Source organism: Schistocerca piceifrons, chromosome X (assembly GCF_021461385.2).
Source record: "Schistocerca piceifrons isolate TAMUIC-IGC-003096 chromosome X, iqSchPice1.1, whole genome shotgun sequence".
Lineage (NCBI taxonomy): Eukaryota > Metazoa > Arthropoda > Insecta > Orthoptera > Acrididae > Schistocerca > Schistocerca piceifrons.
In genome coordinates this window covers 803,984,772-804,003,751 of record NC_060149.1, presented here as the reverse complement: position 1 = coordinate 804,003,751, position 18,980 = coordinate 803,984,772, and the positions used below count along the sequence as shown (strand labels likewise).

At 39.1% G+C, this 18,980-nt stretch overlaps 1 protein-coding gene across 1 annotated transcript in view; it reads left to right on the top strand.

Annotated features, from left to right (window-relative positions):
• The window catches only part of LOC124721825 (ITG-like peptide), an 87,656-nt gene extending 69,373 nt beyond the window's left edge, over window positions 1-18,283 (top strand). Inside the window, exons 4-6 of the mRNA XM_047246947.1 lie at window positions 12,727-12,870; window positions 17,104-17,192; window positions 17,314-18,283. Coding sequence (XP_047102903.1) covers window positions 12,727-12,870; window positions 17,104-17,192; window positions 17,314-17,454 — 374 coding nt within the window. The 3' untranslated portion in view covers window positions 17,455-18,283. The remainder of the gene's footprint in view (window positions 1-12,726; window positions 12,871-17,103; window positions 17,193-17,313) is intronic.
• The last annotated feature ends 697 nt before the right edge of the window (window positions 18,284-18,980 follow it).

Genomic DNA, 18,980 nt, shown 5'->3' with positions numbered 1-18,980 from the left:
AAATATTCGGTCATTGTTCGCTGACGTTCATGGGAACGATAGTATTTTGTATTTTCACAACCGATTGTAATGATAGTTTCCGTAAACCCAGCACTGACGTCAGATGTTGAAGCGAAGCATTCTAATCAGTCTAACGCTGTAAACATCTCCTGACGGGAAGGTGCAATGGTATCCGTATTTTCTTCCTCTTCACTTTCTTCCGATGGCCTTTCTTGCACCTTATTCTGTGCTTTTGGCACATACAGTATTCCTGGGGAAATAATATTTTTTACGCGCTAACTGAGTACGACTTATTCGAGTTCCCGTTAACGAGGTTATACTGTACTTTAGTTTTAAGATTGATATTTAACTTTTCCATGTGCATTTATATTATGTGTGTTTATTATTTCACATTGTTTCCTGCTGTGGCACGTTATTATCGTCTTTCCATTCTTTTTGCGAACATTCGTACTTTCCCTTGTTCTTTACCCGTAAGTGTGTTTTTATATCTGTGTCATATTGTTTGGTGTGTTATGTCCTTGTTATTGTTTGAAATATGTTTTCTTATTTTCTATAGCTACATCCAAAGGGAAGGTACTAAAAGTTTGTACAGCGTTGTGTGTTCACCGGTTTATTACTATGGGACATTTGTAGCAGCAGTCTCCTATCGACAGGAAAAGATTTTTTGAAGAAATATCTTAACACCCTTGAATCAACGTTTTCACTCTTGTATGCCAGGTATCACATACAGACTATCAATAGGTGCTGTCCACAATGGGGTAATTAGGTCTCTGAGGAAAAGTCATTTTCTGGCGCCAAGCTGACTTTCATATTCTAGGAACATATTTTGGATGTTGCCATCATCTGATGTCTACAAAAAATGTAGCTATATATGAAATAAAAACTAGCTACAGAATCTAGATAATCGTACAAATAAAAGTATTTAAAATCAGTGGAAGACACATGCAATTCCTAGCGAATGATAATTCGTGAAATCGTTGCCTGGCACCAATGAAGGTGTTATTATTTTGACTTTTTGAAATCTGTCAAATAGGAGAACTGTCATCATTGCAAGTTTCTCTCTGAAAAGCAGCGTAGTGCCCCTGACAAGTGTCATTTGTCTACCAAGGATAATCTGGGAATTTACGGCCAATGTGCGAGCGTTGACATAGACAATAGTAGCAGGTGTAATGTTGGTCTCTGACTGGTGGATGGAAGCTCTTAAATTATAAAGAGCGGAACAATTGGAATGCATGGAGTCGCTGAGTCTGGCGCTATTGAGGAATTATGTATTATTTGGCAGTGCTTTCGAAGGCAAAATTGGTGATTGAGGTGGAATTGTGATGGGTGGAGGGAGGATCCCACATAAATAAAAAGGAATAATCGTTAAAAATGTCAGTCGCAGTGGGTGACGCTGTTACTAGTGCAAGTATTGGAGAGCAAAGAGCCACGCTACATGGAGCCACATTCATCCATAGTGACTTCTAGGGCCACACTATACCTTAACTTCTTATTACAAAGGTCAGCAATCGTTTAATGTTTGACAAGCTAATGCTTGCAGTCGTCAGTATTGAAGTTAAAGACGGCTGCCGCTCGCAGAACTGTGTAGAGTGTGGCAACACAATTTCTTCCCTAATCTGAACTTGTGTTCTGTCTCAAATAACTTCGTCATTTTAAGATTGTTCAACTCGGACTTCTATACTTGTTTTCCTCAAACCCAGTCATTATTCGTGCTGTGGTTGTCTAGGTGTGACTCGTCTTTATCCATTTGGTACATGGGATCCCACATTTTTTGTGTGTGTGTTCAACAGTCTGGTTGGACATGTGTGATTAGTTTCACTCACGCAGGCTATCAGTAGCTAGCACATGATTCTTAGGATAACAAATAAGCACAGTTTTATCTGTGTGCTTGTGATTGTCAATACCACAACGTGTAACTACAGTAACTGTGAGGAACGTGAGCTTACAGGTTATGTATCTTCTAATGATTTGCAATCTTTTTTTTAATTCCCATTTTTTTCGTCTTGCAGTTCATATTAATTTCATTTATACCTACATCATTTTATTATGTTTACTACTGTAAAGTGATAATAACTATGTCTGAAACTTATTATACTGGAGTAGTAAATACGCCTTCCATTCACTGGACGACTTTACCCAAAGCTACCTACTCCAGACTTTGCAACTTCACCTATGTTTCAACGCGGTTTCATAACAGCTGCATGACTTCATGTCACAACTAAGATACAGCCAACTGTCTCGTTAGGAAAAACCAATATCCACACTTAATGAGTGCAGCTCCAAGTGCCTGCAGATTTCTCAAGGTTCACTTCAACTTTAGATGGTCTCTGTAGTCATAATATGAGGTATGTCTTTCTTCGTCTTTCTTCTGTGGGGTTGTTGGAAAACATCACTCTAACTCTTTAATGCCCTCACTAAATTATTTCAAGTGCGTGTGTGCAGGTGGAGAAACAATCTTAATTTAATTTTCTAGGCCTTTTATATTCAACGAAATGACGAACGTACCTAGGTCCCGAGTTCGAGTCTCGGTCGGGCACACAGTTTTAATCTGCCAGGAAGTTTCATATCAGCGCACACTCCCTTGCAGAGTGAAAATCTCATTTTGGAATGTACCTATAGCCTGATGAATATACCGAGTGAGGTAGTGCAGTGGTAAGACACTGGACTCGCATTCGGGAGGACAGCACTCCAAATCCCTGTCTGGCCATCCACACTCAGGTATCTGTGCTGAGCCTAAATCGCTTAGGACAAATACGTGGATGCTTCCTTTGAAATGAATATATCTGACTTCCCTGCAATGCTTCTCTAATCTCAGAGTGTGCTCCGTCTCTGACGACCTCTGTGTTGTAAGGGTGATAAACCCTCATCTTCATTCTCCTTCTTAATCCATACCCAGATTGTCGAGTTGTGACAGTTATCATTATCCCTTTGGTATGTGATATTCTCTATTGGTGTGTCTATGTATCAGTCTGGTGGGAAGTGTGAAGTGTGTGAGTGGCTTGCCTCACACAGAATATAGGTGCCGAACAGATGCAAACATGTTAATGTGGACATCCCTAGATGACCAAATCCGAGACGAGGTACAGCTGACGAAGGATCTGTGGGTGAGGTGGTACGTATATGCTTACAATTTACATGACATGAAAGTGATAGTTTAACACTTATTATGACATTATTTGAATTATGAGTGTTCTGTGCATACCATGTCTGTCATTCTATGCCTGAAAATTTTCAATTTGTTTCATATCAAATACTTACAAATATATTGTGTCTGTGTGATTTTTTGCGAAATGATACATTCTTGTTGGTGCCTTCAAACTTTATTCACCGACATTGTTGTTTATGCCAAGCGTATTTTCTTGTCATTGTGTCATTTCATTGTGTTCACTTTTTTTATGGCCCCATATTGTTTTTAGTGCTACGCCTAAGGCTGGTGCATGCAAGTCATTAGGACTTAACCGGCCAGTGGCACTGTCCCTCCTTTAGGTTAAGCGCTCAAAGGCTGAAAAGACTGGTGCATGCGGGTCAATGACCTAACCGGTCTCGGGAGAAAGCATGTAATACAGTTAAACTTCGTTAACCCGAATCCGAACGGACCGAAAAATCCGGAGTTCGTGTTAAAAAACTTCGTGTGAAGTGAAACACACAGATTTTAATAAGTATACATGTACAGCAGTACACTAATGTGTAATACAGTACACTATCATTCACGTTATTGTAGACTTATAACACTATAAAGCGATTGTAAAATCCAAGTACTCGCAAGCAATGTACGTGACTTCTTACAAAATATTCGGTCATTGTTCGCTGACGTTCATGGGATCGATAATATTTTGTAATTTCACAACCGATTTTAATGATAGCTTCCGTAAACCCAGCACTGACGTCAGATGTTGAAGCGAACCATTATAATCAGTCTAACGCTGTAAACACCTCCTGACGGGAAGGTGCAATGGTATCAGTATTCTCTTCCTCTTTACTTTCTTATGGAGGCCTTTCTTGCACCTTATTCACAGCTTTTGGCACATACATTATTCCTGGCGGGAATAATATTTTTTACGCGCTAACCGAGAGTTCGTCTTATTCGAGTTCCCGTTAACGAGGTTATACTGTACGTTAGTTTTAAGGTTGACATTTAACTTTTCCATGTGCATTTATATTATGTGTGTTTATTATTTCACAATATTTCCTGCTGTGTCATGTTATTATCGTCTTTCCATTATTTTGACCAATATTCATATTTTTTCTTGTTCAATACCTGTAAGTGTGTTTTTATATCTATGTCGTAATGTTTGGTGTGTTATGTCCTTGTTATTGTTTAGAATGTCTTTTCTTATTTTCAATAGCTACATCCAAAGGGAACAAACTAAAACTTTGTACAGCGATGTGTGTTCACCGTTTTTTTGTTATGGGACTGTTGTATCAGGAGTCTCCTGTCGACAGGGAAAGAGTTTTTGTAGAAATATCTTAACACCCTTGAGTCAACGTTGTCACTCTTGTATGCCAGGTATTACATACAGACTATCAATAGGTGCTGCCCACAATGGGGTGAATAGGTCTCTGAGGGAAAGTCATTCTCTGGTACCAAGCTGACTTTCATATTGTAGCAACATATTTTGTACTTTGCCATCGTCAGATATTTGTACAAAAAATGTAGCTATATATGAAATAAAAACTAGCTACAAAATCTAGTTAAGGGTAAATAAAAGTATTAAAATTCAGAAGAAGACACATACAATTCCTAGCGAATGATAATTCATGAAATTGTTGCCTATTTGCTGGCTCCAATGAAGGTGTCACTATTTTGACTTTTGAGACCTGTTAAATAGGAGAACTGTCATCTTTGGAAATTTGTCTCTGATATTTATTTCAATTCAATTTACTGTTCACTTCTACATAAGATGGTCTCTGTAGTCATAATATGAGGTATGTCCTTCTTCATCTTTCTTCTGTGGGGTTGTTGGAAAACATCACTCAACCTCTTTAATGCCACCACTAAATTATTTAAAGTGCGTGTGTGCAGGTGGATAGACAAAGTTAATTTAATTTTCTAGCCCTTTTATACTCAACGAAATGACGAATGTACCTACACCCAGATGAATATACCGAGTCAAGTCGTGCAGTGGTAAGACACTGGACTCGCATTTGGGAGGACAGCAGTTCAAATCCCTGTCTGGCCATCCACATTTACATTTCTGTGGTGAGTCTAAATCGCTTAGGACAAATAAACGGATGGGTCCTCTGAAATGAATACATCTGACTTCCCCCAAATGGTTCTCTAATCTCAGCATGTTCTCCATCTCTGACGACCACTTTGTTGTAAGGATGCTAAACCCTCATCTTCATTCTCCTTCATAATCCATACCCAGGTTGTCGAGTTGTGAGAGTTATCATTATCCCTTTGGTATGTGATATTCTCTATTGGTGTGGCTGTGCATCAGTCTGGTGGGAAGTGTGTGAGTGGCTTGCCTCACACAGGATATAGGTGCCAAAAAGATGCGAACTTATTGATGTGGACATCCCGAGATGACCACATCCGAGATGAGGTACAGCTGACGAAGGATCTGTGGGTGAGGTGGTACGTATATGCTTACAATTTACATGACATGAAAATGATAGTTTATCACATATTATGACATGCCCATTTTTTGAATTATGATTGTGCTGTGTATACCATGTCTGTCATTCTATACCTTATAATTTTCACTTTGTTTCATATCAAATACTTATGAATATATTGTGTCTGTGTGATTTTTTGCGATATGATACATTCTTGTTGGTGATTCAAACTTTATTCACCGACATTGTTGTTTATGCCAAGTGTATTTTCTTGTCATTGTGTGATTTTATTGTGTTCACTTTTTTTATGTCCCCATATTTTTTTTTAGTGCTACGCCTAAGGCTGGTGCATGCAAGTCATTAGGACTTAACCGGCCAGTGGCACTGTCTCTCCTTTAGGTTAAGCGCTCAAAGGCTGAAAAGACTGGTGCATGCGGGTCAATGACCTAACCGGTCTCGGGAGAAAGCATGTAATACAGTTAAACTTTGTTAACCCGAATCCGAACGGACCGAAAAATCCGGAGTTCGTGTTTAAAAAATTCGTGTGAAGTGAAACACACAGATTTTAATAAGTATACATGTACAGCAGTACACTAATGTGTAATACACTACACTATCAATCACTTTATTGTAGACTTATAACACTATAAAGTAATGGAAATATCCAAGTACTCACAAATCATGTATGTTACTGTGTGGAAAATATTCGGTCATTGTTCGCTGATGTTCATGGGGACGATAATATTTCGTAATTTCACAACCGATTCTAATGATAGCTTCCGTAAACCCAGCACTGACGTCAGATGTTGAAGCGAACCATTCTAATTAGTCTAACGCTGTAAACATCTCCTGACGGGAAGGTGCAATGGTATCTGTATTCTCATCCTCTTCACTTTCTTCCGATGGCCAGTCTTGCACCTCATTATCAGCTTTTGGCACTTACAGTATTCCGGGCGGGAATAATATTCTTTACGCGTTAACCGAGAGTTCGTCTTATTCGAGTTCCCGTTAACGAGGTTATACTGTACGTTAGTTTTAAGGTTGATATTTAACTTTTCCATGTGCATTTATATTATGTTTGTTTATTATTTCACAATATTTCCTGCTGTGTCCTTTCTTTTTACGAATATTCATATTTTCCCTTGTTCAATACCTGTAAGTGTGTTTTTATATCTATGTCATATTGTTTGGTGTGTTATGTCTTGGTTATTGTTTAGAATGTCTTTTCTTATTTGAAATAGCTACATCCAAAAGGAAGGTACTAAAAGTTTGTACAGCGTTGTGTCTCCACCGTTTTTTTGCTATGTGACTGTTGTAGCAGCATTGTCCTGTCAACAGGAAAAGACTTTTTGTAGAAATATCTTAACACCCTTGGGTCAACGTTTTCACTCTTCTATGCCACGTATTTCATGCAGACTATCAATAGGTGCTGCCCACAATGGGGTGATGATGTCTCTGAGGGAAAGTCATTTTCTGGTACCTGCTGACTTTCATATTCTAACAACATATTTTGTACGTTGCCATCATCAGATGTCTGTACCAAAAATTTAGCTATGTATGAAATAAAAACTAGCTACAAAATCTAGGTAATCGTACAAATAAAAGTATTACAAATGAGTAGAAAGCACATACAATTCATAGCGAATGATAATTAGAGAAATTGTTGCTTATATGCTGGCTCCAATGAAGCTGTCATTATTTTAACTTTTTGAGACCTGTCAAATATTAGAACTATCATCATTGGAAGTTTCTCTCTGATATTTATTCAATTCAATTCACTATTTCAGTTCGGTTATACGATCTGAGCCACATACTGAAAAGCAGCGAAGTGACCCCGACAAATGTCATTTGTCTACCATGGATAATCTGGTTTATGGCTTATTTGCCAGCGCTTTCGAAATCAAAATTGGTGATTGAGGCGGAAGTGAATTGGGCGGAGGGAGGATCCCACATAAATAAAAACGAATAATCGTTAAAAAAGTCAGTTGCAGGGGATGACGCTGTTACTAGTGCAAGTATTGGAGAGAAAAGAGCCACGCCACATGGAGCCACATTCGGCAATATTGACTGCTTGAGGCCCACTATACTTCAACCTCTTGTTACAAAGGTCAGCAATCGTTTAATTTTTGACAACCTAATGTTTGCAGTCGTCAGTATTGAAGTTAAAGACGGCTGCCACCCACAGAACTGTGTAGAGTATGGCAACACAATTTCTTCCCTAATCTGAACTTGTGTTCTGTCTCAAATAACTTCGTCATTTTAAGAATGTTGAACTCTAATCTCTATACTTGTTTTCCTCAAACCCATTCATTATGATTACTGAGGCTGTCTAAGGGTGACTCGTCTTTATCCATTTGGTACGTGAGATCCCACATTGTTGGTGTGTGTGTTCAACAGTCTGGTTGGACATGTGTAATTAGTCTCACTCACGCAGAGTATCACTAGCAAGCACCTGTACCTTACTATAACAAAGAAGCACAGTTCTATCAGTGTGCTTCTGATTGTTATTACTACATCATGTAACTACAGTATCTAAGAGGATCGTGATCTTACATGTTATGTATCTTCAAATGATTTGCAATCTTTTTTTAATTCCGATTTTCTTCTTCTTGCAGTTCATTTTAATTTGATTTATACCTACAACATTTTATTTTGTTTCCTAAAGATGTGTGATAATAACTATGTCTGAAACTTATTATACTGGAGTAGTAAATACACCTTCCACTCACTGGACGACCTTTCCCAAAGCTACCTACACCAGATTTTGCAAACTTCACGTATATTTCAACACAGTTCCATAACAGTTGCATGACTTCATGTCACAACTAATGTACAGACAACTGTTTCATTAGGAAAAACCAATATCCACACTTACTGAGTGTACCTCTAAGTGCCTGAAGATTTCTCAAGGTTCACTTCAACTTTAGATGGTCTCTGTAGTCATAATAAGAGGTATGTCTTTCTTCATCTTTCTTCTGTGGGGTCGTTGCACAACATCACTCAACCTCTTTAATGCCACCACTAAATTATTTCAAGTGCGCGTGTTCAGGTGGAGAAACAATCTTAATCTACTTTTCTAGGCCTCTTATACTCAATGAAATGACGAATGTACCTATAGCCTGATGAATATACCGAGTGAGGTCGTGCCGTGGTAAAACACTGGACTCACATTGGGGAGGACAGCACTCCAAATTCCTGTCTGGTCATCCACATTTACATTTCTGTGCTGAGCCTAAATCGTCTAGGACAAATACATGCATCGTTCCTTTGAAATGAATATATCTGACTTCCTAGCAATGATTCTCTAATCTCAGCATGTGCTCCATCTCTAACGACCTCTTTGTTGTAATGGTGTTAAACCCTCATCTTCGTTTTCCTTTATAATCCATAACCAGGTTGTCGAGTTGTGAGAGTTATCATTATCCCTTTGATATGTGATATTCTCTATTGGTGTGGCTGTGCATCAGTCTTGTGGGAAGTGGGAAGTGTGTGAGTGGCTAGCCTCACACAGAATATAGGTGCCAAACAGATGCAAACATATTGATGTGGACATCCCTAGATGATCACATCCGAGACGAGGTACAGCTGACAAAGGATCTGTGGGTGAGGTGGTACGTATATGCTTACAATTTACATGACATGAAAGTGATAGTTTATCACATATTATGACATGCCCATTTTTTCAATTATGTTTGTGCTGTGTATACCATGTCGGTCATTCTACGCCTGAAAATTTTCACTTTGTTTCATATCAAATACTTATGAATATATTGTGTCTGTGTGATTTTTTGCGATATGATACATTCTTGTTGGTGCCTTCAAACTTTATTCACCGACATTGTTGTTTGTGCCAAGTGTATTTTTTTGTCTTTGTGTCATTTCATTGTGTTCACTTTTTTTATGTCCCCATATTTTTTTTAGTGCTATGCCTAAGGCTGGTGCATGCAAGTCATTAGGACTTAACCGGCCAGTGGCACTGTTCCTCCTTTAGGTTAAGCGCTCAAAGGCTGAAAAGACTGGTGCATGCGGGTCAATGACCTAACCGGTCTCGGGAGAAAGCATGTAAACAGTTAAACTTCGTTAACCCGAATCTGAACGGACCGAAAAATCCGGAGTTCGTGTTAAACAAATTCGTGTGAAGTGAAACACACAGATTTTAATAAGTATACATGTACAGCAGTACACTAATGTGTAATACACTACACTATCAATCACGTTATTGTAGACATATAACACTATAAAGTGATTGTAAAATCCAAGTACTTGCAAATCATGTAGGTTACTGTGTGGAAAATATTCGGTCATTGTTCGCTGATATTCATGGGGACGATAAATTTTGTAATTTCACAACCGATTTTAATTATAGCTTCCGTAAACCCAGTACTGATGTCAGATGTTGAAGCGAAGCATTCTAATCAGTCTAACGCTGTAAACATCTCCTAACGGGAAGGTGCAATGGTATCCGTATTTTCTTCCTCTTCACTTTCTTCCGATGGCCTTTCTTGCACCTTATTCAGTGCTTTTGGCACATACAGTATTCCTGGTGGGAATAATATTTTTTACGCGCTAACCGAGTACGACTTATTCGAGTTCCCGTTAACGAGGTTATACTGTACTTTAGTTTTAAGTTTGATATTTAACTTTTACATGTGCACTTATATTATGTGTGTTTATTATTTCACATTATTTCCTGCTGTGTCATGTTATTGTCGTCTTTCCATTCTTTTTACGAACATTCATACTTACCCTTGTTCATTACCTGTAAGTGTGTTTTTATATCTGTGTCATATTGTTTGGTGTGTTATGTCCTTGTTATTGTTTGAAATATGTTTTCTTATTTTCTATAGCTACATCCAAAGGGAAGGTACTAAAAGTTTGTGCAGCGTTGTGTGTTCACCGTTTTGTTACTATGGGACATTTGTAGCAGCAGTCTCCTATCGACAGGAAAAAATTTTTTGAAGAAATATCTTAACACCCTTGAGTCAACGTTTTCACTCTTGTATACCAGGTATTACATGCAGACTATCAATAGGTGCTGCCCACAATGGGGTGATTAGGTCTCTGAGGAAAAGTCATTTTCAGGTACCAAGCTGACTTTCATATTCTAGCAACACATTTTGGACGTTGCCATCGTCAGATATGTGTACAAAAAATGTAGCTATAAATGAAATATAAACTAGCTACAAAATCTAGGTAATCGTACAAATAAAAGTATTAAAAATCAGTAGAAGACACATACAATTTGTAGCGAATAATTCGTGAGATTGTTGCCTATGTGCTGGCTCAAATGAAGGTGTCATTATTTTGACTTTTTGAAATCTGTCAAATAGGAGAACTATCATCATTGAAGTTTCTCTCCGATATTTATTCAATTCAATTTACTAATTCAGTTCGGTTATACAATCTGAGCCACATACTGGAAACCAGCGCAGTGTCCCTGACAAATTTCATTTGTCTACCAGGGATAATGTGGGAATTTATGACCGATGTGCGAGCGTTGACGTAGACAATAGTAGCAAGTTAAATGTAGGTCTCTGACTGGTGGATGGAATCCCCCAAATTATAAACGGCGGAACAATGAGAATGAAGGCAGTCGCTGTTTCTGGCGCTATTGTTAGTACAAGCACTCAAAGTAGAAGACGCACGTCACATCAGCCTGTTAATATTATATCAGACATATATGGTAGTAAACATGAGGCAGTGAATGTTATATCCTACGAGTGATAATCCGAGGAATTATGGCTTATTTGCCAGCGCTGACGAAAGCGAAACGGTGCGTGAAAGGCGGGAGTGTGAGGGGTGGATGGAGGATCCCACATAAATAAAAAGGAATAATCATTAAAAAAAAAGTCAGTCGCAGGGAGTGACGCTGTTAATAGTGCAAGTTTTGGAGAGGTAAGAGCCACCCCACATGGAGACACAATCGGCAATAGTGACTGCTTAAGCCACACTATACCTCAACTTCTTATTACAGAGGTCAGCAATCGTTTTATTTTTGACAAGCTAAAGCTTGCAGACGTCAGTATTGTAGTTAAAGACGGCTGCCACTCACAGAACTGTGTAGAGTTTGGCAACGCAATTATCGCTCATTTCGTTCCTAATCTGAACTTGTGTTCTGTCTCAAATAACCTCGTCATTGTAACTACTGAGGTTCGTTAGGTGCAACTTGTCGTTAACCCTATGGCACATGGGTGCCTACGTTGGTGTGTCTCTTCACCGTTTTTGTGCTGCTGAACTGTGGTAGCAATAGTTTTCTGTTGATGGGAAACGACGTTTTGGTTATACATATTAAGCTCTCTGAGTCACTGTTTCCGATAAAAAGGCACCAGGTGTGTCTTGTAGGCAACTGACACTCTGATTATCGGTCTTTTTTGAATATCATTATTTGTGACTGTTAGCGGAAATGTTTTGTTTCACTGATGCTTTTGCTGTATCATTACTTCATCAGCTGTACATCATTATGCGTTTTCTTACTCGTATGTTCACATGCTAGTACGAACCTCGTTCATTAGTTATTATTATAATTCATGTTAATAAATTTTCCATTTGTTTCCACCCATAACTTTGCTCATCAGTGTTTTCTAATTTGACTGTAACTATCTTTGTGGGTTCTAGTTATCTTTTAGTTTTCAAAATGGCCGGCCCAATTGTTCGTTGGTATCTAATATACGTTAATGTGCGGCCAATGAACGTCTTTCACGTTGTGCAAGGCCAGTCACACTTTCATTTCCCTGCAATGTAGCTAATATTTAAAGTGGATACTTTCTGGATGACAGTGTCTCACACTTGGTTGTTGCTCCTATCTCAGGTACACAATCGCCTTTCCACGTCGAATGGCAGTGAGCCCGGCAAAACGCTATTTATGTTTTCTTTCATTGTCACATTGTAAATAAGAAAATTATCAGTTTTCCACAACAGCTACCTCTTCTAAGATTATTTCTGTGTTAGTGTCTGCATAAGAGAATTACAGTTCGAGTATTGCAAGCTTGTGTAATCTGTTCGTCAGATTACGCATGCCCTTTATTTGGTGTCATTCCACTGTCTCAGTGTTCTTCAACTTGACACAAAATTGTCAATATGAGGACTTACCTCGTCCTTTACCTGTGAGATTCTGCCCTATGGACGCTGTGACGTGATGAGCCCGCAGCAGCGGTGATATATTTTCAGTTGTAGGGTCCTGCCTATTCGCGTACGGGCTGAAACAGGGGGAGCTGTGCCGCCGAGACAGCGACTGCGAGACGGGTTTGTTGTGTGCAGACTCCGCAGATGGGCGCACTTGCCAGCCACCTCTCACCAACAGGAAGCAGTACAGTAAGTATTTTCTGATTATATTCCCCATTGTAGAACCCATTGCCTCACCTGTCTCCAACTCCTAAGCTCTACGGACCAGGGAGCGAAGGGCAACACTAGTAAGCCAGAGGACTCGCATTCAGGAAGACAACAGTTCAAGTTCCCTAGAATCAATTAAGGAAATTGCCAGGATGGTTCCTTTAAAAATGATTCATTTGATTTCATTTCTCATCCTTCCTTAGTCTGAGCGTAAGCTCTGTCTGCTCTGTCTATAATGACCTTTTCATCGGTGGGATATTAAACCATTTTCTGCTCAACCCTTCCCCATTCCGAGTTGGAGCTTTGTCCCTAATGAGTCGTCGACGGGACGTTGAACCACTTCTTTCCCCATCCATTCCCAGTTCGAGTTTGGCCGCCATCTCTAATGATCTCGACGTCGACGGAACTTTAAATCACTTCCTTCCCCATCCTTCGTCAGTCCAATCTTGAGCTCAATCTCTAATGACCACATCACCATCTCGATGTAAAACCTTAATCTTCCCTCCTTCCACATATGAAAGACATTCTAAAATTTCTAAACCTATCACAAAGATGACACGAGGATGGCAAAATTACTGTGGGAAATGTTCGTTTAGTTACTTGTTTGTGGATCTGTGATAAATATTAAACCAGATATACCGATGAGCCAAAATGTTATAACCACCTGCTTAATAAAGTGTTGGTCTACCTTGGGAACGCAATACAGCAGTGATTCTGCGTGATATGGATTCGGCAAGTACTTGGTAGTTTTTCGGAGGTATACAGCACCAGATATTTATGCTCAGTTCACACAGTTCTCGCAATTTATGGGCTGGTGGTTTATGAATGGAGATCTGCAGCCAATAACATATTAAATATCTCCATCGGTTTCAGATCAAGCGAATTCAGTGGCCAAGACAACGTAAGTTCACTGTCATGGTCCTCAAACCACTGCAGCACGATTCTGTCTTCGTGATACGGAGTTAACCTGCAGAACATGCCATTGCCACTGGGAAAGAGATCAAACTTGAAGATATACAGGGTGAGTCACCTAACATTATCGCTGGATATATTTCGTAAACCACATCAAATACTGACGAATCGATTCCACAGTCCGAACGTAAGGAGAGGGGCTAGTGTAATTGGTTACTACAAACCATAAAAAAATGCACGGAAGTATGTTTTTTAACACAAACCTACGTTTTTTTTAAATGGAACCCCGTTAGTTTTGTTAGCACATCTGAACATATAAACAAATACGTAGTCAGTGCCGCTTGTTGCATTGTAAAATGTTAATTACATCCGGAGATATTGTAACCTAAAGTTGACGCTTGAGTACCACTCTCCGCTGTTCGATCGTGTGTATCGGAGAGTACCGAATTACGTAGGGATCCAAAGGGAACGGTGATGGTCCTTAGGTACAGAAGAGACTGGAACAGCACATTACGTCCACATGCTAACACCTTTTTATTGGTCTTTTTCACTGACGCACATGTACAGTACATTACCATGAGGGGTGAGGTACACGTACACACGTGGTTTCCGATTTCAATTACGGAGTGGAATAGAGTGTGTCCCGACATGTCAGGCCAATAGATGTTCAATGTGGTGGCCATCATTTGCTGCACACAATTGCAATCTCTGCCGTAATGAATGTCGTACACGCCGCAGTACATCTGGTGTAATGTCGCCGCAGGCTGCCACAATACGTTGTTTCATATCCTCTGGGGTTGTAGGCACATCACGGTACACATTCTCCTTTAACGTACCCCACAGAAAGAAGTCAAGAGGTGTAAGATCAGGAGAACGGGCTGGCCAATCTATGCGTTCTCCACGTCCTATGAAACGCCCGTCGAACATCCCGTCAAGGGTAAGCCTAGGATTAATTGCGGAATGCGCAGGTGCACCATCATGCTGATACCACATACGTCGACGCGTTTCCAGTGGGACATTTTCGAGCAACGTTGGCAGATCATTCTGTAGAAACGCGATGTATGTTGCAGCTGTTTGGGCCCCTGCATTGAAGTGAGGACAATGTTTCAAGCGTCAACTTCAGGGCTACTATATCTCCGGATGTAATTAACATTTTACAATGCAACAAACGGCACTGATTACGTATTTGTTTATATGTTCAGATGTGCTAACAAAACTAACGTGCTTCCATTAAAAAAACGTAGGTTTGTGTTAAAAAACATACTTCCGTGCATTTTTGTATGGTTTGTATTAAAAAATTACACTAGCCCCTCTCCTCACGTTCGGTCTGCGGAATCGGTTCGTCAGTATTTGATGTGGTTCACGAAATATATCCAGCGGTAACGTTAGGTGACTCACCCTGTATAGGTGATACGCAGTAATGTTCGCGTAAGGTCATCAGTCCCTTAGAACGTAGAACTACTTAAACCTAACTAACCTAAAGACATCACACACATCCACGCCCGAGGCAGGATGTTCCAATCTGTACACGAGAGCAAAAATTGTTGCACTCCATATAACGGGTGCGAAAATGTTGATGGGGATGCAGTCCCACATTGTCCCTTAGAGAAGGGTTAAAACGACCGAGGGTGTCAGCACTCGCAACAGTTGTGACCGCGAACTGTCTATTTTGATGGCGAAATGTGCGAGAGTCGATATCCCACGGAAGGGGGTGATTGCATTGATGCCCTTTACGCCACCACGTGTGGCATTTTCTGAGCGGCGGTGAGTCTGGAATGTTTTCCTCAGCCACTAATAAGAAGAATGCGTGAATTCAAAGCCGGTCGAAATCGGATGAAATGTTGATAAGACGGGGTGTGACGACCTTTCGTCGATCCCGAGGGTGACGTCGCAGATCGCTACACTTTTGCGCCATTACACAAGAAGGTTGTACGCAACCTCGAGCCAACTTTCAAACTTCAGCGTTGCACTGGGTAGCAATTACAGGCTTTCGAAAAACTGATCCTTTAATTCTGTTGTTCATTGTAGGTGTTGCATTGTAACTGTCGGCGACAAGGATCAAACTGCGGTACGACTGCTTCTTTGACTTCTTAAACCGCTCGAAATGGCAGTAGAGATACTTTCTACAGCTACGCTATAATAGCGATCATGATCCAGTCATACTAAAGCTATGTTGATCGGATCAAAAACAACTAAATATCTCTACACTTCAAATAACACGCAGACACAAATATGAATATTAAAAAGATTTTGTTTACCGCAATTTTTACATCTTGGTGAAATTTTTTTTCGGGCATAATGCTTCACAAACCTCGTTTGGAGAAAATGACGCACCGAATTAACAATCAGAAATCTGGTAGTCATGGTTGTTAATGTTTGTTCTTTTTTTTTACTAGGTTCTCCTCGGTTACTGGAGTGGTTTTCCATTTCCGTCAGTAAAATGTAATACATCAGTATTACGAGATAAAATGGAGCAAAGATTACGTTAAAATCAACTGCTATTACATTCTCCAAACCCCGCTCGATTGTACGCTTAGGACGGGTGAGATGGTAACAGGGGAATGCAGAGATGACAGATTATTCTCGTAGAGTGCATTACTATTGTGTAGGAATGAGCAAAGCTTCCACATTGCTGCATTTTGGCAGCTGACACAACACGTGTCTTCCGAAATGAGTTTCTTCTGCCACAAGAAATTTAAAATGTCATTTCATATTTTATCTTAAAGACTCCGTGAATGCTTCAGATTATTAAGACACTGTGCCCACTCTTTGTCCCTCCAAAGATATCGAATTTTATACGCTTGGTGTTATACAAAAATTAAGTTTTACTTGTTTTTCTTTGCGATGGGACTTGATGTTGTGGTCTAATCTCGTCCTGTGTTTGTGAGGTTGAGTGTGAGGCGCCGGCCGCAGTGACCGAGTGGTTCTAGGCGCTTCAGTCTGGAACCGCGAGACTGCTACGGTCGCAGGTTAAAGGTTCGAATCCTGCCTCGGGCATGGATGTGTGTGATGTCCTTAGGTTGGTTAGTTTTAAATAGTTCTAAGTTCTAGGGGACTGATGACCTCAGATGTTGAGTCACATAGTTCTCAGAGCCATTTGAACCATTTTTTGAGTGTGAGGCGATGGAAATTTGTCAGCAACAATACATGTTGATCCCTTTTTAAAGTGTTTACTCTTTGCGATGGACTTGCAGCAGCGAATTCTCAGTGTGGTGACCGCTATAAAAGCTTTGATATCATTAACAGCTTAAACCCTTCATATATTTATGTCAGTCTGAAATTGACAATTATATTTGTTTACAGGTGAAGACTGTACTATGAGCAGTGAATGTGACATCAGTAAAGGTCTGTGCTGCCAATTGCAGAGACGTCACCGCCAGGCCCCTCGCAAGGTTAGTGCAAGTTACAGTTACATGCTACCCATTAACAGAATCCGGAATTGCAAAAGGAAGTAATTTCGGAATTCAAGTGCGTGATGTGGCTTATCATGAATTTTGTCTGTTGCTCTTATAGGTTTGTTCGTACTTCAAAGATCCCCTCATCTGCATTGGTCCTGTTGCTGCCGACCAAGTGAAGGAAGACATAGAGCACACTGCAGGGGAGAAACGTATTACTGGGAAAGTGGCTTCATTTAATCATATTCGTCGCAAATAATTGGAAGACACATGATTACTTAAGGCCTATATAAATCATCTTGTGATTATGGCGTACACAAACAAAGAAAATATTCAAAAATTCTTTGGATTTTGATAAGAATTACATAGAATGAATGAGTGTCCTTGCAGTAGTTAATCTCTGAAACTCCCCATGTTCATCGTAAACGTTCACAGGCTTAGAGTTTCATTTTGCATTGTTATTATGAGAGGATTTTGATAAAATTGTTGTAGTAAATAACAAGTTAAATGAATTTCGCGGTAGTCTGTTTTCCTTATCTCTGTATCCTTAAGTGCAGTGGATTTATTCAATAAAGAAGTCACTGAAATGTTTTGATAAGGAGAACAGTATTATACTGCTGCATTGTCATAGTACCTTTTAAAACTTTTTAGGAATGAAGTTCTATGAACGAAAAGCATATTATATTTCTACGAAATTACAAAGCAAGAATTCATACTGAACAGAAAAAACTTGTTTTTAAATATTTGATGAGATATTAAGCATAGCATGATTGTGAATCCCATTTCATTCACAACATGGTGCAAGTGTATGAGACATTGCTCTGATGAAATTCACATTCAGCGTTAAAGTAAAAGGTGGGCATTCGAAGCAACCTATGAAGCATTATAATATGTGACTAAAAATTCCTGGAAAGTTACTTCAACAAATCCTCTCATAACTTATAAAATTATGAGCTTCATTTAACACAAAAATGCTCTAATGACTGCTGCATATATATTACCAAGTCTGTCCTATACTCCCAGCAATCCCTGAAAATTTATGTATCTATGTTGATGTTCCTGTATGAATAAAATATATAATAAATCGATGTTTATATTTAATGTTGAGAATAATATAGACAACTGCTGACATAATGACAAAAAAGTGAAGTTACATATGTGTAAGAGATTACAAATGCCACTGACAAAAACTACAGCATAATATCACAAGGTTATCTCTTAAAAGTATAGAACATCCTCATCGATAGTGTTCACTGTTCCTCTCGTCTATGGCCTCATTATAAGCTGTTGTGATATTTGAGAAATATGACTTTATTGCAACATGTTTCCACACAGTTGTCTTCCTTAATTTCATTTACAGTAAACTAATTGCATCAGTGAAGATATTATATGACTACATATTTTAATTCAATTATACTTTAAAATATTACAAGAAATTTACATGACTTAATATCTCTAAAACACTAACAAAAACATCCATTGCGATACATATCAAATAAAGAAAAGTATTTTTAAATATAATTTAATACTGAAATTTACATTTCATAAGATCTATTAAAGTTTAGTGTGAATTATATTTATATGAGGTGATGCAAAATGCTACATACTTTCCACAAACACATATCAAGGCAAATGCACGAATCAATATATTTTAACATATGTCATTATATACTGTTTATACATTTGAGTGAATTAAAGTATAAACATATGTACCATCCAAAAGACACTTTTTTAACATAAATCATAATTAATTTTAAAAGACAGCTTCATGGCATGAGATTAACA